The sequence below is a fragment of the Balaenoptera acutorostrata genome, chromosome 11 (assembly GCF_949987535.1).
Source record: "Balaenoptera acutorostrata chromosome 11, mBalAcu1.1, whole genome shotgun sequence".
NCBI classification, from domain to species: Eukaryota; Metazoa; Chordata; class Mammalia; order Artiodactyla; family Balaenopteridae; genus Balaenoptera; species Balaenoptera acutorostrata.
The window spans coordinates 12,431,614-12,456,928 of NC_080074.1; the positions used below are offsets into that span (position 1 = coordinate 12,431,614).

Sequence of the window (25,315 nt, forward strand, 5' to 3'; positions counted from 1 at the left end):
AAGCATGTATACACACATGTATCCTTTAGATGTCCTTAAAGCTATTTTGGGCAGTGACCTTTCCATTAGATTTTCTCGGGTATAAAATACATCAGTCTTATTTAATACAAATTTGAATCATTCAAAATGGAAATAGTGTGATATAGAAAAATTAATGACACTTCACTTTTGTGCAGATTTTAAACTGTTAACAAAATTCAACTGAGTAAATTTAAAAGCTCTTATTGGCTTTATTCAGTGATTCATGAATTCGGTGGCATCCAATCTAGCAGATAGAAAGGAGCTCTGAGTAAAATTGTCATTATATGCAGATGACATGATATAGAAAACCCTAAAGACTCCACACAGAAGCTATTAGACCTGATAAACGAATTCAGCAAGGTAGCAGGATACAAGATTAACGTTGCATTTCTTTCTTTACACTAACAATGAAATATCAGAAAGGGAAAGTAAAAAAACAATCCCTTTAGAATCACATCAAAAAATAAAATAAAATAAAATACTTAGGAATAAACCTGACAAGGAGGTGAAAGAATATGCTGAGAACTATAAAACGTTAATAAAGGAAATTGAAGATGATTCAAAGAAATGGAAAGATATCCCATGCTCTTGGATTGGAAGAATTAATATTGTTAAAATGGCCATACTACCCAAAGCAATCTACAGATTTAATGCAATCCCTATCAAATTACTCATGACATTTTTCACAAAACTGGAACAGGTAATCCTAAAATTTATATGGAACCATAAAAGACCCAGAATTGCCAAAGCAATCCTGAGGAAAAAGAACAAAGCTGGAGGCATAACCCTCCCAGACTTCAGACAATACTACAAAGCTACAGTAATCAAAACAGCCTGGTATTGGCACAAAAGCAGACATATGGATCAATGGCACAGAATAGAGAGCCCAAAATAAATCCACACACCTACTGTCAATTACTCTTCAACAAAGGAAACAAGAACATACAATGGAGAAAAGACAGTCTCTTCAGCAAGTGGTGTTGGGAAAGCTGGACAACCACATGTAAATCAATGAAGATGGAATGCTCCCTCACACCCTACACAAAAGTAAACTTAAAATGGTTTAAAGACTTAAATATAAGACATAACATCATAAAACTCCTAAAAGAGAACATACGCAAAACATTCTCTGACATAAATCATAGTAATGGTTTCTCAGGTCAGTCTCCCAAGGCAATAGAAATAAAAGCAAAAGTAAACAAATGGAACCTAATCAAACTTACAAGCTTTTATACAGCAAAGGAAACCATAAACAAAATGAAAAGACAGCCTATGGACTGGGAGAGAATATTTGCAGCAATGCAACTGACAAGGGTTTAATTTCCAAAATATACAAACAGCTCATACAACTCAACAGCAAAAAAAACAACCCAATCAAAAAATGAGCAGAAGACCTAAATAGGCATTTCTCCAAAGAAGACATACAGATGGTCAATAGGCACATGAAAAGATGCTCAACTTCACTAATTATTAGAGAAATGCAAATCAAAACAACAATGAGGGGACTTCCCTGGTGGTCCAGTGGTAAAGAGTCTGCCTTCCAGTGCACGGGACACAGGTTCGATTCCCTGGTCAGAGAACTAAACTCCCATATGCCGCGGGGCAACTAATCCCACATGCCACAACTACTGAACTCGAGTGCCTCAACTAGAGAGCCCGCGTGCCACAAACTACAGAGCACACGCACTCTGGAGCCCACGCGCCACAACTAGAGAAGAGAAAACCCGCACGCCACAACTATAAGAAGCCCGCTCACCGCAACGAAGAGCCTGCACTCTGCAACGAAAGATCCCATGTGCCGCAACAGAGATCCCACGTGCTACAACTAAGACCCGACGCAGCCATGAAAATAAGATAAATATTTTTTAAAGAAAAACAATGAGGTATCACCTCACACCAGTCAGAATGGCCATCATTAAAAAGTCTACAAATAATAAATGCTGGAGAGGGTGTGGAAAAAGGGGGACCTCCTACATTGTTGGTGGGAATGTACATCAGTGCAGCCACTATGGATAGCACTATGGAGGTTCCTTAAGAAACTAAAAATAGAGTTGCCATATGATCCAGCTGTCCCACTCCTGGGCATATGTCTGGAGAAAACTGTAATTCAATGTTCACAGCACCCCAGTGTTCATAGCAGTGCTATTTACAATAGCCAAGACATGGAAACAACCTAAATGTCCATCAACAGATGAATGGATAAAGAAGATGTGGCACATGTATACAATGGAATACTACTCAGCCATAAAAAAGAATGAAATAATGCCATTTGCAGCAACATGGATGGACTTCGAGATTATCATACTAAGTGAAGTAAGTCAAAGAGAAAGACAAATATCATATATCACTTATATGTGGTATCTAAAATATGATACAGATGAATTTATTTACAAAACAGAAACAGACTCAGACATAGAAAACAAATTTATGGTTATCAGGGGAAAAGGGAGGGGATAAATTAGGAGTTTGGGATTAGAAGATACAAACTACTATATATAAAATAGATAGACAACAGTATGTGTATATATATATATATAACTGAATCACTTTGCTGTGTACCAGAAAGTAACCCAATATTGTAAATCAACTAAACTTCAGTTGGAAGGAAGGAAGAAAGAAAGCTCTGAAAAGCTGTACAGGATGAGATTTTATAGGCAGAGGGAGCAGGAACAAGGAGGTTAAACTGGGCATTTGCTGATTGGTTAAAGCATTTCCTTATATGGAGCAAAGGAAAATCTTGGAGCCTTGGAGTCTTGGGTCAGGTAACTTCTGCTGAGTAGACAACTTAATTGGTTGACCTAGGCCTTTCTTTTCTGGGAGAGCAGAGCATAGAAACTTAAGTTTTGGTTTGCTGACATGGGGATTTGCATGAGCAACTTCATCTTGAGTCTAATGTGATCCCTTTAAGAAAACCAATATGAATCTTCCCAAATAAGAACTCCGTTAATAATTGCTTAATTTCAAATCTGTATGAACTGTGTGGCAATTCATGTGGCAGCCCTACTTTTAGCAATTAATAGAAATATCTATTATCTTTGATAAGTTTGGTCTTAAACTTTGCAGCTTTTACAACCCATGCCCCTTGCACTATATGTGACTGATTTTATAAAATCGTGAGAGTATCTAATTCATCCTATGAGGAGGATTCACTTACACCTTGACTGAAGGCCAGTCCCTTATCCAAAAGAAATTGAACCCAACTAGGAATCATTTATATTTTTGTTCGTAAAACGATGAGCTCTTAAGGGAAAATGCTACAGGAGATGAAACTTTGTGGCTGGCCTTTTGCAAGTAAAAAAGCTTTACAAATTAAACTATTCCTAATTTGGGAATAGATAATAGTACTATTAGATTAAATGGGTTTTTTTTTCTTCACCATGCCACCAGTTTGAAACAGATGGGCTTTTCAGCCCATTTCTGACTTTTATAAGTGGTCTGACCCACATATTGAATATGAACAAAAGTATTTGTCTACAGTTGTGCCTGTATATAGTCTTAAACCAACTAAACATTCTGTGTTCTAATATTCTGTAGGGCTTAGAATCTGACATCCCAAAATTCTTTTTTCTTCTTTTAAAACTCTTTGTTTTGAAATAGTTTTAGACTTACAGTAAAGTTGCAAAAAGAGTACAGAAAGTTTCTCCATATTCTTTACCTAACTTCTTCTGATGTGAACATCTTACATAGGTATAGTACAATTTTCAGAACCCGGCAATAAGAAGTGTTTGTACAATATTATTAAGTAAAATATAGACCTTATTCAGTCACCAGTTTTCTGTTCTGAATCCAATCCAGGATCCCACATTGCACTTAGTTGTCATGTCTCCTTATCCCAAAATATTTTAATCATCCTCAGCTTATATCTGAAGTAGTTCTAGGCTCTGAAGAACAGAGAAAGGAAAAAATCTTGTATTTATAGATTTGCTATAAGATGATTACCATGTCTCATTTCTGAGGTCTCTGCTTGTTCTACCTCAGCCTTTCATGTATGCGTTGGAGAAGGGCTATAATGCAGGCTCTTCCTTCTTGAGACACTAAGGTTATTTTTTTTTTTTTCCACTAAGGTTATTTTTGAAAACGAGCCTTGTTTCCCAAAATATTTTATACAAGTCAGCTCAAAACAAATATAGGCTGTGTTGACCTATTTTGCTGCTTTCATTAAGATATGTGCATATAGTATTATAAGATTTTATTAAACACTTGTTTCAGGTTACTTTTGAATACATCCATCTAATTTTGCTTCCTCTAAAAGTACAGTAAATGATGGTTGTGTCTGTGTGTTTTTAGGAATATAAAAAATAAGAACAGGAGAATTAATCATTTTGGAAGCTAGAAAGCAGATGGCCAATTAGTAACTAACTTAGCAGACCCAAATGAGTTTATCCCTAAGCCAGTAGTGGGAGAAAGCTGAGAAATGATACAGTGTACACCACAAAAATTTGAATTTCAGAAACATGACTCCAGGGACTTCCCTGGTGGTCCAGTGGTTAAGACTCCGCCCTTACACTGCAGGGGGCACGGATTCTATCCTTGGTCAGGGAACTAAGATCCCACATGCTGCATGGCAAAAATAATAATAATAATAATATAACCAAAAAATAAAAATTTTTTAGAAACCAGTTCTCTCAGAAACACGGCTCCAGTTAGATTTGGGAAACTCTTCTCTGGATAACCTAACTCAAGAGGAAGGACTTAAAGAAGCATGAGTCAGGGGGTTCCCCAAGAAATTGCTTACCTAACTGAACCTAGAATGAATCACAAAGTCATCAAGCCCCTCTATCCCACCCACTCAGAACTTGCAGTCACTTTTTAGCTACTTTCCCCACTTCAATTCTTAATTACGAACAAGACAACCAAGGATTACTAGATACCTGGGGAAAACCTACAACATGAAAAATAGAGAATAAAAACTAACAAAAAGAGAAATTTGGAAGAAAAGGAACCCCTTTCTTCTCAGAAATTACCAAAACAATAATTTATATCCTCAGAGCGATAAGAGAAGGTATTGCATCCACTAAACAAGAATGAAATGCTAGTTTTTGTTTGTTTGTTTGTTTGTTTTATTTTTGGCTGCGTTGGGTCTTCATTGCTGCGTGTGGGCTTTCTCTAGTTGCGGTGAGCGGGGGCTACTCTTCCTTGCGGTGCGCAGACTTCTCATTGCGGTGGCATCTCTTGTTGCGGAGCACAGGCTCTAGGCGCGCGGGCTTCAGTAGTTGTGGCTCGTGGGCTCTAGAGCACAGGCTCAGTAGTTGTGGCACACAGGCTTAGTTGCTCCGCGGCATGTGGGATCTTCCCGGACCAGGGATCGAACCTGTGTCCCCTGCACTGGCAGGCGGATTCTTAACCACTGCGCCACCAGGGAAGTCCCTGAATTGCTATAAAAGGTGAGGGGAATGGGGGGTTCAGAGAAGAAAAATGAGTCCTTGAAATTAAAAACATGTCAACAAAATGAAAAAACTTCATTGGAAGGTTGAAAGATGAGATGGAAGAAAAAGAGGTCTCCAGTCTCTTATCCACAATTCCAAAATCTGTAAAGTTCTGAAAATCAATAATTTTTTCATAAGTTTGCAGCAAAACTCACAACATATGTATAGTCTTTATCACATTTATGTGAATATGCATATATTTTGCTACAGAAATATCACTGCTCCACATCTTATTGATAGTGTTACATACGGTTTTACACCATTACTGCCTTTCTAAAAATCCTAAAAATTCTGAATTCTGATACACATTTGGTCCCAAAGTTTTCAGATAAGGGATTAAGGACTTATATCCCAGAAAATAGAGCCAAAAGACAGAGAGATGGAAAATACAAGAGATAAGAAAGTTAGAGGATCAGTTCAGAAGATCCAATATCTAATAATACAAGTTTCAGGAAGAGAGAAAGACAAAATGTATAGGGTAGGAGTCATCAGCAAAATAATTCAAAAAAGGTCCCAGGACTGAAGGATATTAATTTCCAGCTTAAAAGAGACCACAGAATTCTCAGAGAAATAGAACAATATAAAACAAACCCACATTAAATCCTGTCACTGTGAAATTTTAGAGCACTGGACATATTTGGATAATCTACAAACCAGAGAGAGTGGGGGAAAAGTCACATACAAGGAGACAGGAGTCATAATGCCTTCAGATTTCTCAACAACAACACTGGAAGCTAGGCTACAGTTGAGAGTTACCTTTAAAATTCTGAAGGATTTTTTTTTCCAACCTAGAATTCTATACCCAAACTCTCATTAAAATGGGAGGGTAGATGTTTTCAGACATGAATCAGATTCTCAAGAAAACTTTGCTAAATTTAATTTCCTCTTTTCCTTTTCTTCCCCCTTCAGCCTCACAGAGGTGAAAATAAGAAATGAAGACACTCACAGACAACAAGAGGAAAAATAAATATTGGAGAAGATGGATAATCCATAAATCAAAATATTATTCCTGAATTAATCAAGAGATTCCTTAGTATCTCAGATTATGTATTAAGTCTTATTATGATAGAGACTTAGAAAGTAGTACTTCATCTTGTATTGCCCAGGGTTCTTTTTCAGACCATAACAGAACATTTGTTCACAATGTATAAATAGTTAAAATATTTCCATTGTTTCGTAGGGGAGTCAGAAAACTAAATCCATTTTCCAGTTACAAGAATTTTTAAAGGTCACTTAAAATTTTTTTTTTTTTTAGTCCTCACTTCTAGAATGAGGTTTTGAGACTTACAAATCTGATTTGCTCTTCAGTATCAAGTGCCCTGGGTTTCGCCTCAATGAAGTAGCCCTCACTGGGGAGGCCAGGATGTCTGAAGAGTGGATGTATAGGCTTTAGTCACATGATTGCATTGAGCAGGACCACTGCTAGTCCTCACTGTAAACAGTCCACAGACTCCAGCCTCTTCCGTTTCATCCCCTGCCCAGTGAATCAGTTAGGTCAGAAAATGACCACAGAAGGGAAAAACACAGAACCTTGGGAGGTTATTTATATAGTCAGTCAAGCTGCTCAGCAGTTAACAACAGAAACTAAAGCGAACCAGCACTGTATTGACTGAGATTTTTCTCAGAACAGTTTAACTGTCCACTTTTCACAAAGATATAGCCTTAAAAAACTTTTATTTACTTCTGCTCTCTGATTTGTGTGTTTCAACGATTAGTAATCTATAGTGAGGTAAACTTAAAGTTGCGAATGACAGATGGGAAATAGGATCTCATTTAACTACATCCAACGTATATTCCCTATTCCTATTTCCACTATGTACAGAAATCTGCTTTTCAGCCCCTTTGAATATCAGTTTAGTAGTTCTCTGGCTTTGTTTCCTTCATAAATGTCAGTGTGCCTTTGCTGGTTTTCTTTCCTCTCCTTTTCCTCCCCTTCATGGCCTGACCTGCTCCTGTTCCCTCAAGGCATAGAATACACGTCACCTCTTGTATAGCTTTCCCTGCCCCTTACCCCATGCCTACCTCCACCTTCAGGTGGGGGTCCTGAGAAAGTGGAGCATGGGATCCACACGTGTTCTCCATTCTAATGAGATAAAAAGAAGAGAGCATGAGTGCAGTGCTAGGAAGGGGGTGGTTTAGCATATGAAATTGGGCCACCTGGTTTTTAATTCCTACTCTGCCACTTAATATGTGACCTTGGGCAATGAACTTAACCTCTCCATGCCTTAGTTTCTGCCTTTGTCAATTGGAGGACAATAATAGTACCTGTCTCATAGATTACTGTGAGGATTGAAGAAAATAATACATGTAAAGTACATTCTAATATAGAGCTTAAGAACATGTACTCTGGAGCCAGGCTGCCTGTATTCAAATCCCTGCTCCATTACTTAGGCAATCTTTCTACTCCTCAGACTCCTCAAGATGGTTGCTAACATCTCTGAGCCAAAAGTATCTCTGAATCAGATTCTTTTAGCTGAACACAAGGTCAAAAGGAGGATATCCATTCTGTGTCTGTTAAAAAAACAAAAACAAAAAAGCAAAAGCTACTGTTAGGGTTGTTGAAAGAATCATAATTAACATACGTAAAATACTTAGGCCAGCGTGTGACAAACAGTAAACACTATTTAAATATTATTTATTATTGAAAGGCGTAGGTAAGGGTCTGTCTTACGGTATGCACTCAGGAGTGTATGCACTCTACTCAATGCTCCGTGGTGACCTAAATGGGAAGGAAATCCAAAAAAGAGGGGGATATATATATATATACATGTAGCTGATTCACTTTCCTGTACAGTATAAACTAACACAACATTGTAAAGCAACTATACTCCAATAAAAATTTTTTAAAAAAAGCAATAGTTGCTGTTTTACAGGGAATTCCCATTTTTCAACAAAATTCAAAAAAAGAAGTGGAGAGAAGAAAGGTCTGAGGTTGAAAGAGAGGAAAGCAAGTTAAAGCCATGATAGGATGCCACTGCCTCCCACCCGAATAGTTAAAATGAAAATGACGATACTACAAACAGCTGGAACTTGCACACACCACTGATGGAGTGTAAGTTAGTACAGCCACTTTGCAAAACTGATAGTATCTTTGAAGGCTGAACTTAGACATATCCTTGACCCAACAAATCCAATCCTAGATGTCTATTCACCCAGCAGAAATGCCTGCTCCTGTGCACCCAACGATGGGTAACAAGAATATTTATAGGAACATTATCCTTAATAGCCAAAAACTGGAAGCAGCTCAAATAAATTCTGTATGGTTATAAAATGTACAACAGTGTGTGTGTTACTATAATGTGTAAAAGAAGCCAGACACAAAAAAGTACATACTGTATGATTCCTTTTTTTTTTTTTTAAGTTCAAAAATGATAGAACTAATCTATGGAGTTAGAAGTCAGGATGATGGTGATCCTTTGGCGGGGGAGTAGAAACTGGAGTGGGCCCCACAGGTGCTGCTGGAGTTCTGTGGCTTAATCTAATTTGATGGTTACGTGAGTGTATTTTCTTTGTGAAAATTCATGCAGCTGTAGTCTTATGATTTATGCATTTGTAGCTATGTATGTTAAACTTCAACTTACAAATGTATTTAAAATCAGAAGCCTTAAGAATTTTGGAAATAATGGTTCACTTTTTCTACTTGCTAAGTCTCCGGAGAATTAAAGATTTCATACTTTTAAATAATGTAGGTGTTCACCACAAGGCTGGAAAATTAACCAATCTGGCTGCTTCTTCATCAATTGTGTCTTCTGGACTGTAAAATAATATTCTCAAGAACAGTAATTAAGTACCTCAGGCAACATACTTTGAAGTAATGGTTAGTTTTCATTTATCCTGCCACCTCACATACCCTTTTACGGACTACGTAGTCTACATATATAAGCTATATATAAAACTATGGTTTGGAGCTAGAATCGGTCTTTTTTAACTTTTCTCTGAGTGATAACACTGTCATCCTTCAGATCAGATCTGGTGGTTTTAAAGTTTGATTGAAGAAAGAGTTTTATGTGATCCAGCTGTGAGATGTGAGAGGCAAGTTGGAAGGTGCTCGAATGAGCATCAGTTGTAATTGATGCTTGTGCTCGTTGCTTTGGTGTCCATGATGCTGCTTTTTAGTAACTCAGTGAGTTTCATCTTTGAATGGAATGTGTTTTGTTTAGTCTGCATTGTGCCCAGATTGAGGATTGAAAACCTTACACTTTCGCAGAACATGGCTTTGTAGCTCTTTCCTTTCCTGCTATTTTTGTACCATGTGAATAATTGCACAGTGAGGCCATCTGCGAGGCCTGAATGGAAGGAGATAAAAGCGGCCATCCCTTAGACTGACACTTGAAAAGCTGGTATACATTTGGAGTTCATTCCTGTTTATCCTTTACATGTTAAAGTCTCAAACTTCATTTCAACCTGGTTCAAACGTCTCTGAGCCAAAGGTATCTCTGGTTCAGTTTCTTTTAGCTGAACGCTGGGTCAGAGTAGGGAGGGGGATCCATTCCGTGTCACCCAGAATCTGCTAGAGGGACTCAGTTCTCATTCAATTGAGATAATAAGAACAGCAAGTTCCACTCCTGTTTTAAAAGTGTGTTGGTTTAATCATCTCAATGAGCCATCCAGTTTGGCATGCGCTTCACAGGGAATAGTAAAAACAAAAGGTTCTTAAATTGTCAAATTAATACTTCAAAGTAAATGTTTTTTGAATGCCTACAATGTATCACACCTGTTAGGTATTTGTCAAAAGTATTTCTCAACATAGCAATTTTTTGAGGACTTACTGAAAAAGAATTAAATTAACACATGCCTAGGACATTGCAAAAGAGATTCAGATTAAAAATGCACACCCACACTCACCCATATTCTTTCACTATGGATATATACAAATCTAGCATTTATGGGTATGTAGTAGATTAGGCAGGGTCCCTTCAAGCCTTTCCCAACAGATTTTTCTAAATGCAACTTTGCTCTGGGCTACAGAAGGGTAGGTTCCCTCTGCTGAAGTAGCAGGAATCGCATAAATTAGGGAGGAGAGTACAGATTGGTTTCAGAGTAAGAAGCTTCTTCAGTTTTTGACAAAGGGCCCTTTGTCACTAGATGTCTCCTCTTCGTAAATAATATTACAGTACTTTGGTAACCCAGTAGTCATAAACCCTGGAACTAATAGAGGGAATGAAATATAAAAATATTCCCTTATTTCCTGAAATGATGGACCAGAAATACTGGTATCTCCACAACTAAGTATTATACCACAGACTCTTTATTTTCAAAATGGAAAGATCTCAAAAATAGGAACTTCTATAAGAATCTAAGAACAAAGTACTATTTTTATTTTTTTAATTTATTATTTTATTTGTTTGTTTGTTTGTTTATTTATTTATGGCTGTGTTGGATCTTCGGTGCTGCACGCAGGCTTTTTCTAGCTGCGGTGAGCGGGGACTACTCTTCGCTGCAGTGTGTGGGCTTCTCATTGCAGTGGTGGAGCACGGGCTCTAGGCACGCGGGCTTCAGTAGTTGTGGCACGCAGGCTCAGTAGTTGTGGCTCACGGGCTCTAGAGTGCAGGCTCAGTAGTTGGGGCGCATGGGCTTAGTTGCTCCGTGACATGTGGGATCTTCCCGGACCAGGAATCAAACCCGTGTCCCCTGCATTGGCAGGCAGATTCTTAACCACTGTGCCACCAGGGAAGTCCCAATGTACTATTTTTTTTTTTTTTAATTTATTCATTCATTTTATTTTTGGCTGTGTTGGGTCTTCACTTCTGTGCGAGGGCCTTCTCTAGTTGCAGCAAGCGGAGGCCACTCCTCATCACGGTGCGCGGGCCTCTCACTATCGCGGCCTCTCCTGTTGCGGAGCACAGGCTCCAGACGCGCAGGCTCAGTAGTTGTGGCGCATGGGCCTGCTTGCTCCGCGGCATGTGGGATCTTCCCAGACCAGGGCTCGAACCCATGTCCCCTGCATTGGCAGGCACACTCTCAACCACTGCGCCACCAGGGAAGCCCCCAATGTACTATTTTTATATCTTGTTTTCCTAATGTATCTCCATGTGATCTTTTTTTTTTTTTTTTGGCTGCATCAGGTCTTAGTTGTGGCACGCACGCTCTTCATTGTTGTGCATGGGCTTCTCTCTAGTTGTGGTGTGCGGGTTTTCTCCTCTCTAGTTGTGGCACATAGGCTCCAGGCCACAAGGGCTCTGTAGTTGTGGCCCTTGGGCTCCAGAGCGCCTGGGCTCTGTAGTTTGCGGCACGTGGGCTCTAGTGCGTGAGCTCAGTAGTTGTGGCCCGCGGGCTTAGTTGCCCCATGGCATGTGGGATCTTAGTTCCCTGACCAGGGATCGAACCCGCGTCCCCTGCATTGTAAGGTGGATTCTTTGCCACTGGACCACCAGGAAAGTTCCTCTCCATGTGATCTTGAGCAAGTCACTTAGTGTTTCTAGTATCCCCCACTTTACTAATGTACTATAAATATGCAAAAGACCTAAATTTTTGGGTAAACTATAGCATTTTGAACACAGATAACATCTTTGGTTTTTTTCTCTTTGAAAGGACAGCTGTAATTTTTGCTTAAAGACACACTGTTTGAGAATGACTGGGGTGGGGGAGGACTTCAATTATTTTATGTAATTCTTGTGAAATAATTGTATTTATTTTTCCCTTAATGTTGTTTATTTCTTTGCTTAGCAGACAGAAGGGGGCGCACAGACAGACGGCCAGCAGTCACAGACGCAAAGTAGTGAAAATTCAGAGAGTAAATCTACCCCTAAACGCCTGCATGTCTCTAATATTCCTTTCCGCTTCCGGGATCCTGACCTCCGGCAGATGTTTGGGGTAAGTCTCTGAAGTCCTTTTATGGTTTTACAATGAAAATATAATTTAACTCACCAGATGTATTATTAGTCATTACTACTTTAGGATAAAACTACAAGTATGTTGAGAAAGATCCTGAGGTAAATCATTATTTTCATCAGCCTTTAGAAACTTTCCCATCACCTGGCCTATTCTAGACATTATCCTTGCAAATTCTCACATACGTAAGATGACTCCACAACCCAGTTTGCCTGGGACTGAGGGGTTTCTTAGGACATTCAGAAAACCCAAGCGCTGAAATCAGGACAAGACAGTAATCCCTGCCTTTCAAAGGGTTATGAATTAAGTGAAATAATATCTGTGATCTAAAATCAGGTATAGGGGGTTAGTTTGCTGCCTGGCATGTTCTTCCAGCTGTTTACTTCCTCCCAGAATCGCTGTCATGAAAACGAAGTTTAATAGCAAATATTTAAGTTACTCAGAAATGAATGGCTACTGAGAATCTTAATTCTTTTTTTGGGCTAAGGTGTTGTTGCCTGTTTTAATTTGATCAAACACTTAACTTGAACTAGGAGTAAGAAATTGATTTTTAATTTTTAATTTTTTAAAAATTAAATTTTAAATTTAATTTTTTAAAAATTAAATTTTAAATTTTTTAATTTTAATTTTTTTAATTTTAATTATTTGGATAGCAGCCTAATGCTTTGTCAGAAAAGCAAATGCCCTTCTTTAAGTCTCGGTTGTGGCCACTTCATGGTGACAAGACCCTGGAGCAGAGTTCTGTCACTTACAGCTGACTTCCTGGATGTGTTTTCTACACCAAAGGCTAGGCCAGGGTTGAGATTTAATGATATTTTTGAAGCACTGGAAGAGCTTTTCGACATGAAATGGTAGCCAGCTATTCTCCAGTTCTACAGAAAAGAGCAACAGAAAATATAAAGGGCAACATAAAGAATTTAGGTTATGGGACTTCCCTGGTGGCACAGTGGTTGGGAGTCCGTCTGCCAATGCAGGGGACATGGGTTCGAGCCCTGGTCTGGAAAGATCCCACGTGCTGCAGAGCAACTGAGCCTGTGTACCACAGCTGCTGAGCCTGTGCTCTGAAGCCCACGAGCCACAACTACTGAGCCCACGTGCCACAACTACTGAAGCCTGCGCGCCTGGAGCCCGTGCTCTACAACAAGAGAAGCCACCGCAATGAGAAGCCTGCGCACCGCAGCAAAGAGTAGCCCCCGCTCGCCACAACTAGAGAAAGCCCACACGTAGCAATGAAGACCCAACACAGCCAAAAATAATAAATAAATTTAAAAAGAAAAAAGAATTTAGGTTACGTTTAAGAAGAAACTTCCTGGGAGTATGAGTTACTAGGTTCTCTACTGAATTATCAGAGATAATATGGAACCTTAATGTCTGGAGGTCTGTGAAAATGGAATGCATCCTCATCTGTCAGAAGTGTTTTCTTTGTTGAGGCAGAAAAATAGTGTCCACTAAAGATCTGCCCAGGCCAGTTGTCAGTGATTTCTTGAAATGTATAATGCCCTTCTCATAAGACACTAAGTGCAAAAAAAAAATAAAATTTTCATTGCAGGAGATACCTGGTTGCTGTCTTCTCCCACGTAGTCAGTACCTGTCAGTGTTTAGAAGGACAGCAGCGTTGGTCAAGAGCAGAGGTTCCATGTTCTATTTTATTTCCATTTTATTACCTCTGCAGCCTTGATGAGTACCTTCTTTTAGTCTCATTTTCCTTAACCAGTTCTTACTCTGGAAGGTTGTTATAAAGATGAATTAGAAAATGTAAAAGAAAACAAACTCTAAAATACCATACAAATTTCAGTTTTTTGGATAGACATAGAAATAAAATAAAATGCCCTCCTTGCTAAAATAAGACATTTTCCTCTTCCCTTGCTTTTTCTGATTTTCTATTAAATGGTGAAACTGGAATCAAGTCCAGAAGTCTTACTCTAGAAAACTTGGGCTCTTAATACATGTTTTTTTGATAAAGATTGTAATGATTCAACCCAATAAGAAAACATGATCTCTGTTTTGCTCTTTTCATTTTTTAGTTTCTTCACATTTCCCAAAGTCTAGTTTGAAATCCAAGTGAAATAGATAATTGGGTCTGTGAGTCTAGTTCTCAAAGGGAAATGTGAGCCAAAAAGATATTGGAGATTTAGTGCACATTCCCTCAATTCAGTTCATTCAGGTATTGATTAAAACAGGTAGTTCTATCACCTTATATATACCTCTCCTCCAAATAATTACTGTGTTTTGTGTATGCCCCTCTCATCAGCTATTTAGCTACCTAGCAATAGAGTTATTTAGATGTTGTGTTTTTAGCTTTGTTTGATTTTCCAAATGTTAAAATATTTAACTAATTTCGAAATAAAGTTATTATTTTAAATATTCTAGATGATGTTTATTGCAGAAATACTGAAGTGGCAAATAAGTATCGATAGAATCATCCATAATGTCTATGAATGTTTGGTATGCTGGAAAATAGCATATAGCCTATAGAGATAACACAGATATATATTTATTGATTTGGAAAGTTATTCATAGTATATTAAGTTTAAGAAAAGTAAACACACACACACACACACACACACACACACGCCTAAGGAAAAGCTGGGAAGGCTGTGTACCAAAATGTTAAGATGTTGGGATTGCAGATGATCTTCATTTTTTGTTTTCCCTTTTCCTTTTTGTTTATCTATATTTTCTATTTTTTTCCAGTAAATGTGGTTTACTTTTATTAATTAAAAAAAAAAAAGGAAGGACTTCCCTGTTGGTCCAATAGTTAAGACTCGGAGCTTCCACTGCAGGGGGCATGGGTTCGATCCCTGGTCAGGGACCTAAGATCCTGCATGCCATGGGAGGCGCGGCCCAAAAAAACAAGAAAGGGAAGAAAAACAGCCATCAATAGTGTATCTTTCTACTTACGATTTCAAAAGTTAGAGATGTAGTTAGGAAGACTCCCAGTTCTTGTCCGCGTGAAGAAGCATGTAATACGGTGATGCTGTGAATAACTTATGAAAACAGCTTCCACTATAAAGAGATGGATAATGCATGAGTGAGTGAATTAAAAAAGGAAAAATTACCAGCTCAATGATGAGGAAAAATCAACAACTGACATTGGGACCTGCCAACATATAGAAGTGTGGATGTTAAATAAGTAGTTTAAAGAAAAAAACACCTCTTCCTCTTTCAGAAGAAAGTAAAGTATATGGATAAAAAGCTGAACATGAGTAAATGTTTTTATTTTTGTCTCTGCAGCAGTTTGGCAAAATCCTAGATGTAGAAATAATCTTTAATGAACGTGGCTCTAAGGTAAGCTCCATTTCAGTGTTGTGTGCTTGGTTTCTTTTAGTTTTGTTTTATTTAAAATAGTAAATAGTCAGAAAACTTAAGCTGTTTTTCAAGCCTGCAAAAAGTATCCCAATGATCTAGCTTGATTAGATTACCTCTAAACATAAGCCACTGCGTGGCCAAATTTTTCCTAAATCTTAAATTGGGAGAGTGATGGTGTAGAAACGAGAGAGGTTTGAGGGGAGAGTGTGGCCGTAAGGAAGAAAGGCTGTAGGAGATGTCAGTCTTTTCTCAGATTTAAATTTGGCCTAAGCTTCTTATTGTAAAGGATGAGAGAGAAGACTGGAAAAAAGTGAAATTCTGTGAGAATTCTAGTCTGAATTCTACCAGAACAGTTCAGCTTTTAAAAATCGAACTTCAAAATGACATACTTAGAACAAATTTAATATTTCAGTTATTCAGTTGACTTGTTCTCTCTGTTCAGTAAATTCTGACAAAGCTTAAAAACAGGGAGTAGTGACTCAGGTATTCACTGTGGATTTCCTCCTTTAAGTTATACCCAGATAGGCAAGCTTCAGGACTGAGAGTCACTTCAATTACAAATACAGTGAGTTGGGGGTTTTTTGCATGAGGATGAACATAATAATTTACTGTTTTAAATTCCCAATCTGTATGATTTAGAATTTTTATGCACTAAAATAAGCAGCAGTGCTTTTAGGAATGAAAGAATGGTAAAGTCTTAAAATGGTGTTGTGAAAAAATATTTGATGAACTGAATTTCAGAAAGTTTTATTTGAGAGTTTTCTTCCTCCTCAACAAATGGAATACACTCCACAGACACAGTCAGCTGTGGGCAGGCTTGTAAATATTTACCTTGCTATGTTCAGTTCTACTTGCATTTTTAGGTTAGACCAGTTTTTGAAATTAATTTTCATTTGGTCATCCCTACTGAACTTTGAAAATAGCCCTTGGCTATGATTAAATCTCTAAGAATGTAATTTGAGAAAAGCTAAATAAAGTAAATAAATAAGCTAATATTTACCTCTCTTAATTTCCTACTCCAAATTCACCATACTTTGGGAACTAATAACATATCTACAGAGTTATATATACTTCCTGCCCCCATCTGTACTAATACAAATGTTTGTGCTTTCCTAATGCTTCTGATTATTATTCCCTTCCTTTATAGAATGCATCAACACTAAAAGTGTTTAATTCTGACTATAATAATTATTTGTTAATTATTAAAGAGGTAATTATACTCTAAGCTTTCAGTTTTCAGTTAAAACAAAAAAAGATTAATTATGCCTATACAGAACTTTCTCCAGCACTTAACTTGGTAAGTATTTTTAAAGTGAAATCTATTCAAACTGTAACCAGTAAAACTGTTTATACTTGTAATTTCCTCACAGTGGATTTCTATTCTTTTGTTGTATAGTTTGCTGTTATTTTTTTGTGAACTTTTTAGATACAAGGTAGAAAAATGACAATGGTTTAGAGATGAGAAGCACATGAATGTGAAATAAATACATGAAGATTATTGGCCACACTGTTTATCTGAACCAGTAGTTTAAGTGTTTTTGGTTTTAAGTGTTTGCACTTCAAACATTCTTAGCTAGACTAACAACCGGAAGCCCAATAAAATTCTATCAGGCATTGAGGACTTTGCTCCTTACCAAGAAAATAATTTGATTCAATTCTTGTGAAGCAAAGGAAATTGATCTTTCTAAGGCTTCTTTCATTGACTTCAAGGATTTGCCTACTACCAAAAAATTTTTAATTTACCCTATTCAATTGCTCCTCCCCTCTAATTTTCATTTTAAAATGACACAAGCCTTCCTTTTCTCTTTGGGGAATCTAAAAATATATGCTGCCTCTCTCAGCTTGATGCTGTGTCCTCACTGCCCTTTTTTCTTTGGGCTGCTGAAGGGTAGACAGACTGTGTACTAATTGGAAAATGTTTTTAAAACAAAGCACAGAATTTGGAATTGCCTTGGACCTGCCTTCTAGAACTGATACAAAAACCTGTCTTCATCCTTTGCCCTTCTTAACTGCTACCTAAAGTTCTTAGCTGGAATGGGCTCATTAATAGAGATTTATTTTGGAGTCAAAACCTAGATGCGTCTTCTGGGATCCACCTAAGATAAATTAATGAGTACTTTTCTTTTTGTAAATTAAGTTTAGTTTCTCATTACTTTTGTGTCTGGGGTTGACTATAAAATTACAGCATGTCTTGAAAGGAACCAGAGAAAAGGAGACTTATATGGTCCTATTGTTTAGCTAAGAATTGCTCAGTCTTTTAACAGAGTGCTTTTCTGTACAGACATTAGCTTTATTGAATTTTTTCTGAAGCAATAATGGAAAAACTGACAAGCTTTTAGAGATAAGTAATACTTACATGTAAAACAGTATTTAACCAAGTGACTGCAAAACAAAAAGCAACTCTTTATTACCATGTCTTATTTTTTATGAGACCGTTGGCCCCGGGTTTGAGAATATACCCCCTTAAAAACATAAGTAAACACTGTCTTGCTGCCATGCCCATTCCTTCCCTGCCTGCTAGTAGTCTCCCTTTCCACCTTGCCTGGAGAGTAGAATTTCTGTGTTCCAGAAAGTAGTTGTTTCTTTGTTGTTGACTATTTTCCTTTTTTCTTCTTTGACCTTCATATTCTGAATTTGGTTTTTATGAAATGAATTTATTTTGTTTACATGCATATACATACATACATATTTATTTAAATTATTTCATGTGATTTTTGAAAATGTTCTTTTTACTCCCTACTCCTTTGTAAAAACATAAAGTCAGCTGTATTTAGTTTTCTGTGATTAACTGAAGCAAAGATAGACTATCCTTTTGAAAATGTTTAATTAAGATATGTGATGAAAAATGATACCCCTTCCAAAAAGTTAACTAATGTACTCAAATAGAATCTAGAAAATGATTAAACAGATATGCATAGCATTATTGATTCTCCAAATTTCACCAGTCGTGACAAACTAGTAATACAAACAATAAGAAGTTAGTGTATAGGGAGAGTGGCCATATATCCTGGTTTATCCAGGATAGTCCCAGTTTATACTTGTTGTCTTAGCAATTAATAATGTCCCCTTTCTCCCTCAAAGTATCCTAGTTTGAACAATGAATTATATTGTCATTCTCCTTATAGATCCTTTGAGTAACAATTTTTAAAAAGCCCCCTTTTAAAAACCATTATAAAAGGAAAACATGATGTTTAATGAGAAGTAGCGGGGGGAAGCATACATAGTTCATTAAAGGGAATATTCACAATATTCTCATGTTTTTCCTTCCTTTTTTCTTTTTTCTCACATATTCTCACATAGAATCTTAAACAGAACACTAAACAATGGTCACCTAGTTCACCAACCAGTACTCTTAACCTTGTACTGTCTGCTAGACACTTTTAGTAACTGAGCACTTGTTGTTTTCAAAAGTTTATTTCACTGTTGAAATTCAGACCTTCCACCATCCTGTTCACTATCACCCAGTCCCATAACATTTTGTTTGTGATAATTATCAAGCTTATTTTAAAAAGAAATACACAGATTCTAACATTTATATTTTCCATAAAGTTTTGTCAACATACTTTGAGTATAGTTGTCACTTTTGAAGGGACGTGTTTTATAAATATTGAATGTATAGAAGCTCTTCTTCTTCACACAGTGTCAATTATTAAGTCCTCTAAAGGACTGCAGAATAGAGCACAGCAACAATTATTGAGATTTCTAGCAGATTTTTAGTTAATGTGTTCGCATTACTTCTCTCAGGTGGATTTCTGGAATGATGGGAATCTGGGTTTGGGTTAAGCTTATGTTTAGGCTGGAGTTAGGGAAGATGAAACCTCTATTCCCATTCCTCAGACACAAGAAATATGCTGTAATTTCTCTCCTATTTCCCTGGCTTCTGATTTTATGCAAAGGGAAATTATTTCTTTCCAAATATAGTCAAAAGACTGTCTTTGAAATTGCACTGAGTAGGCCTTTGTGATTTTCAGTAAAATTTGATGGGTAACGCTGAGATGAAATGTTTTTCATTATACTTAAAACTGAATTAACAGTGCATGTATTTCCAAAAGTCTTAGTTTATTTTCTTTTGCTACCATTTTATGGGTTTTAGTTTTATTTTTCTTGTATTTATTTTTTAATTTCTGTGTTCTGACCATACCCAGGAGAACCTTCTGGTTTTGATTTCTCCCTTAAAAGTTACATGGTAAATTTTCTTTCGCATTCTTCTGAGATGGAAAAATTCAAAGATTATACAAATTTAAAAATATTTTTACAATGCTCATCCTGTTGCTTGTTATTTACTGCAAGTCTGAGGCCAGACTAAAAAGGTGACAGTTATTCGGCTCCTGTGTGCCCTTGATGACAAATGGATGTCAAGGCAGATAATAAAATTTTTGTCACACTCTGTAGAAGTTTTAACCACGACCATGTCCCTGATAAACACAGCATCCCTCAATTTCCAAAAGACAGCTAAGATAGCTGGTAAATTGTGAATGTAGCACTGGTGTATTTAAATTGTTAACACAGAAGAACTTTGGGAGCTGAGAACCTTAGGTAGGAGGGTAAAGGTGTAGACCTTCATTGCCCAGTGCGGCGACCATGTTGACCATTTGAAATGCGGCGCATCTCTAAATTGAAATGTGCTTTAAGTGTAAAATAGACACCAATTTCAAAGGCTTAGCTCAAAAAAGAATGTTAAACATCTCGCTCATAATGGTTTCATAATGATGCAGGTTGAAATTATAATATGTCGTATATACTGGGTTAAATAAAATACATTATTGAAATTAATTTCACTTGTTTTTACTTTTTTAATGTAGCTAGTAGAAAATTTGAAATTATATATGTGGCTCATGCTATATTTTTATCGGATAGTGCTGGTATAGACAAATGTTGCAACATCATTTTTAATTTAAAAGTGAAAGCTTACTTTTTGTTTATCTGTTCTTTATCTTCTTACATACCTAAAATATGTACTGTTAAGGGTCTGACTTTGTAGCTATTCAGACCGTTATTATGTTTCCCTTTTTGATACTTCATATGATCATTTTGAAGCTCTTCTAAGGAAAATGTGTTAGGTTTAGACATAATTGTATTAAATTTTTTTCAAAGCAAGAGATCCAAATGACCAGAATTACTGTGAATTAGATTTCCAAGAATAAGGGAACATTAAACATAATTTCGTGGAAGAGAGTTTTCCTATTAGTAACTTTTTAAGTCTGTGAATATCCTTGGCTCAATTTCTGGCACATTTTCAAAAGTGCTAAATTTTATTGAAGAAACAGTACATTAAAAATTTTTTCAAGCCTTATTTGAGTTAATATTCTTAAAACCAAGTTGTAAATGTGACAGATAAGCAAGCAGGAAGTTGAGTTGATGGAAAACCACCTGTTTGAAGTTTCGACTCAAGAGAAAAGTATTTAAGGACAATACTCCAAAAATACTGGTTATGCTTCTCACCTTCCTAATCACAGACCTTAATTCTGAGAGGTATATACTAATTTCCTAGTGCTTCTGAACAAATTATCACAAACTTGGTGGCTTACTACCACACAGATTTATTATCTTACAGTTCTGGAGGTCAGAAGTCCAAAGTGGGTCTCACTAGGCTAAAATCAAAGTGTCGGAGGGCTGTGTTCCTTCAGGTGGCTCTAAGGGATGCTCCATTGCATGCCTTTTCCAGCTTCGGGAGGCAGCCCACGTTCCTTGGCCTATAGCCCCCCTTCCATCTTCAGAGCCAGCAACAGCCAGCCCAGCCTTTCTCAGGCTGCTACACTCTCCAATTCTGACTCTCCTCTTTCCCTCTTTCACTTCTAAGCACCTTTGCGATTACATTGGGCTCAACTGGATAATCCAGGATAATCTCCCTATCGCAAGATCATTAATTTAATCACATCTGCAAAATCCCTTTTGCCATGTAAGGTAACATATTCACAGGTTCTGGGGATTAGGACATGGACAACTTTGGGGGGGCTGTTATTCTGCCTGACACAAGGTCTATTTATCTTGGAAGGAAAGAAAGAAATCCTGTTACTTCTGTGTTTCTTATCAGGAGTCCCAAAGTATCAACAAGGCCTTCTGCCTCCTCTTACGCTAGTAAATGTGGCAAAGATTGCTTCATTTTTATGTCTTTGGTATCTTGATTAGCATTTCCTTTAGTTTATAAGCACCTTTCCTTATAAAACACTTTTAAAGCATTTAAAAGTGAAATTTTGTTCCAGAATACTGAAGTTATATTGAAAAAATCTTACACAAGCAGACTTTAATGTTAAACTTTGTCATATGCTGACTGTAAGATGCCAGCACTTATGATACCACGCAGCCATTGTGTCACAAATGGTCCGTCAACACATTACAGAAAGGAGGGTCATAGAACACATTTAGCAATTAGATTTGAAAGAGAAAATAGAAGAATTGTAGGACTAATATAGTTTAGTAAATAGAATACTGAATTTCGGTTTCAAAGCTTAATTTCTAATTTTCTCACTATTAGCTGTAGGAAAAAGCTACATGGAAGGAAGAAGACCTTGTTGGTGCTCTGGGCCTTTTTGATGCTGGAATACTTAACCTCAGATTGGCTCAATGTCTTTACTTTCAAAAGGAAACCAACAGGTTTATCCTTTCTACCCCATGGGTGCATTTAAAAGACACACAAGTATGTGTGTATGTATGTGGGTGTGTGTAGTCATAATGCTAAAATTAAAAACTTGTATATTAGCCTCTATGTAATCTGCTGTCCAACCACTAGTTTATAATTTATTAATTTAACCCAGGGCATAAAATGTATGAGGCTGTGGCAATCAGTTGAAATACAGCTTATAGAACTTCTAAAATGTGATATAAAAACTCATCACTATCTGTAACCTTTTTTAAAAGGTTTAACTTTCCTATGGGAGGATTCTCCAGGATCGGAGAACTGGCTTCCTGTCTTCATCAGATGCTAGTGTAGATGACAAATGGAATAATTAATTAGTAACTTGCCCTTGTACACCTTGAGTTGTCAAAGTGGCTATAACATGTTGATATCAAAATTTGTTTCTGAAAATGTGTCCCCATTGATATTTTCAACACATGTACATTTTTAAGGAACATTTTGAATTAAAATTACCCAGAGTATTCCATCCTAAGCTACATATATTTTTAAAAATTTCTGTCAGCTTAGCATTTCACTTTCTAGATATCCAAATTGAAGGTAGAGTTAATCCACTGGAATCCTCCATGGATTGCCACCCAATCATATGTAGTCATTTCAATGCTGAGAAATCAGATCCTTCAGAATGATGGAGTTGCTTTTATAAAATCTTATTGAGCAATGCACATTATTTACCATCTCAGTTAAAAATATGTTTTGTATATATAGGAGTACTCATGGCATTAAGCAGCAAAGCAGAACTTCAGTGAAAGTAAAGGGTTCAGGTTATCCTACAATGGAATATTCAAAGAATGCTAGAGGGACAGTGAAGCTATTGAGACATGAGGACTGTCTCAGAAAATTCTAAGAAGTTACCACTCTACAGATATAAATAGCTTGAGAAAATTTTATAGTTGCAGAGTGGAAAGATAAGGACAGAGCACCTAGAATGAAACTGATACAATGCTTTGTGAAATAGTCCTATAGTATATAGTAAATCCTGCTGGTGTTGAAATTGATAGAATGATAATGACCCAGGCAGTCTTTTAAGATTTAATGTGAGCCAAGGAGTAGAGTGGGTTAACTCCCGGTCTCCTGCTTTTTCTATTTAATAAATTAAAACTCCATGGTTGGTTGGTTTGTTTTTCAGCATCTACAATGGACAAATAAATTAATCCTAACTCAGAGTAGCAACTGTATTGCTGTTTTATGGTATTCTTTTCCTATTAAATAGTATGCAACTGATGTCACTAACATAGATCTCATTCCTATTGCCTTTTTGACTATTCCTTTTTCTCTCTGCATATAGAAAAAAACTAATACATTTAGTAGCAGATGTAGGCTTCAACAAAATTTAGGCAAATTTGGGTAAGCAGTTTTCTGAAATTCAGCTGAACATATTTTTACTCTTGAGTGTCAGTCTGGTTGTTTAAAATTCGCATTGAAGAAAAGTCATAATTGACCACTGCTTAGTGGTGTTTTCGTTTGCTTAGACGGACATGAGTGCTCTCCTCTTCCACACCCAGTACCCACAGAATCTAACATGAACACTATATCTTAAATTATACCGTTCCCAGAGAAGTTGATGGTGCTATAAGCAACAGGCAAAGTGGGGCTAAAACGATTAGACCGCCTCAAAAACTCATTATTCAAGGCTTGCACCTAAATATCAAGTTTCATGTAGAAGTTACTGGGGAATAATAGATTTAATTATTTTTTAGTATTATATAAAAGGATATGTACGTTAACAGCATGAAATAAGAAAGGTAGGATTTTTTTAAATGTTCAGATTCTCAGTTGAATAGTTTGACCCGAGTAACTCTATACCTTAATTTTGGTCTGGCCTCACATGCTTTATGTTTTATTTTATTATTGTTATTATTGTTGTTAATTACATTATTACTATTATTATTATCACTACTACTACAGTTCTTTATTCTTTTATTGGATTTAATTTCCCTTTACAAAATATGCATGAACCAAAAATGTGACTTTGGGAGAGTATTGCTGAGTTGTTGCTGATGTCAGTTTCATACTGTGATATTTTTTTTTCTATTTACCAAGAGATCAGTATTTCAATATAACGATGTGCATGTTTTCCCCCCTTCTCCCGCTGCATGCAGGGATTCGGGTTCGTAACTTTCGAGAATAGTGCTGATGCAGACAGGGCCAGGGAGAAATTACACGGCACCGTGGTAGAGGGCCGTAAAATCGAGGTGCATGTCTTCAATAATTCAATTTCTGGTTTATATTTTTATTTCTCTTTTTATGTATTGCCTCACTTATTTCACATTTGGAACCCTGTCTTGTTTGTGTGTGTTTTTGTGTCTCTGTGTCCTTCACCTTCTTGCACTAAAATGCGTAAAAGTAACACTTCTATCCTTCTCCCCCCCCCCTCCCATTTTTTGGTTGTTTTGGGGTTTTAATTTTGATTTACCTGTGTGCGAATGTATGTATATTTGTTTTTCATTTATTTTTTTCCTCCAAAATGTTCATCCTTCTACTCTCTTGATTTTTTTCCTTTGCTTCAGTTTGCGAGACTCTGAATTCCTCTAATCAGGCCAAAATAAAACTAACTTTTAAAATGTCTAAAAACTACCCAATTTAGAAATGTGTCCTATAATAAATCAAGGGGCCAGCCAATATCCTCTCGCTCTTGGGAGGCCAGTTCACCTCCACATGCGTGTGACAAGGAATAGAAGATCATAGAGGTTGGGGGCGGGGAGGAAAGAATCCAAAACTAATGTGGTTTTTAAATATAGTTAATATCTAGAATTTCCACAGTTACTGGATAAAATCCTCCAACAGAGGGTTGGGTGGCTGCCTGTAGAATGTACTAGTACAGTGAGTGAGTCGGCCACCTGGTGCTCACCAGCCCTTTTCATAACGCAGTGAAGGTTAACTGGCTCCTTTCCCCTTTCCCAGTTTTTAAAAGTATGAAATATAAAAGCCACCATTTTGAGTAAGATGTCTGCATATTTTGCTTTTTTTTTTCCCCCTCCCTTTCCAATGGTTTAGCATTTAGGGCCCTTCACTTGACTCACTCTTTCCATGGTAACTATACACAATGCTGGCGATGGTGCCCGTTGGCGGTAAGTGAAATAAAAGCACTAGA

General features: G+C 37.0%; 1 protein-coding gene across 24 annotated transcripts in view; it reads left to right on the top strand.

Moving 5' to 3' along the window:
* RBFOX2 (RNA binding fox-1 homolog 2) overlaps positions 1–25,315 on the top strand; it is a 266,923-nt gene that overhangs the window by 214,037 nt on the left and 27,571 nt on the right. For 14 of the 24 annotated variants that reach the window (XR_009009760.1, XM_057557126.1, XM_057557128.1 and 11 more), the window contains 3 exons: positions 12,114–12,260; positions 15,513–15,566; positions 24,324–24,416. Coding sequence is in view for 23 of the 24 variants with exons in the window: in XM_057557126.1 (XP_057413109.1) it covers positions 12,114–12,260; positions 15,513–15,566; positions 24,324–24,416 (294 nt within the window). In the remaining variant the exon portion in view is untranslated. The remainder of the gene's footprint in view (positions 1–12,113; positions 12,261–15,512; positions 15,567–24,323; positions 24,417–25,315) is intronic. The other 10 variants (XM_057557127.1, XM_057557129.1, XM_057557146.1 and 7 more) reach the window with 3 other exon arrangements.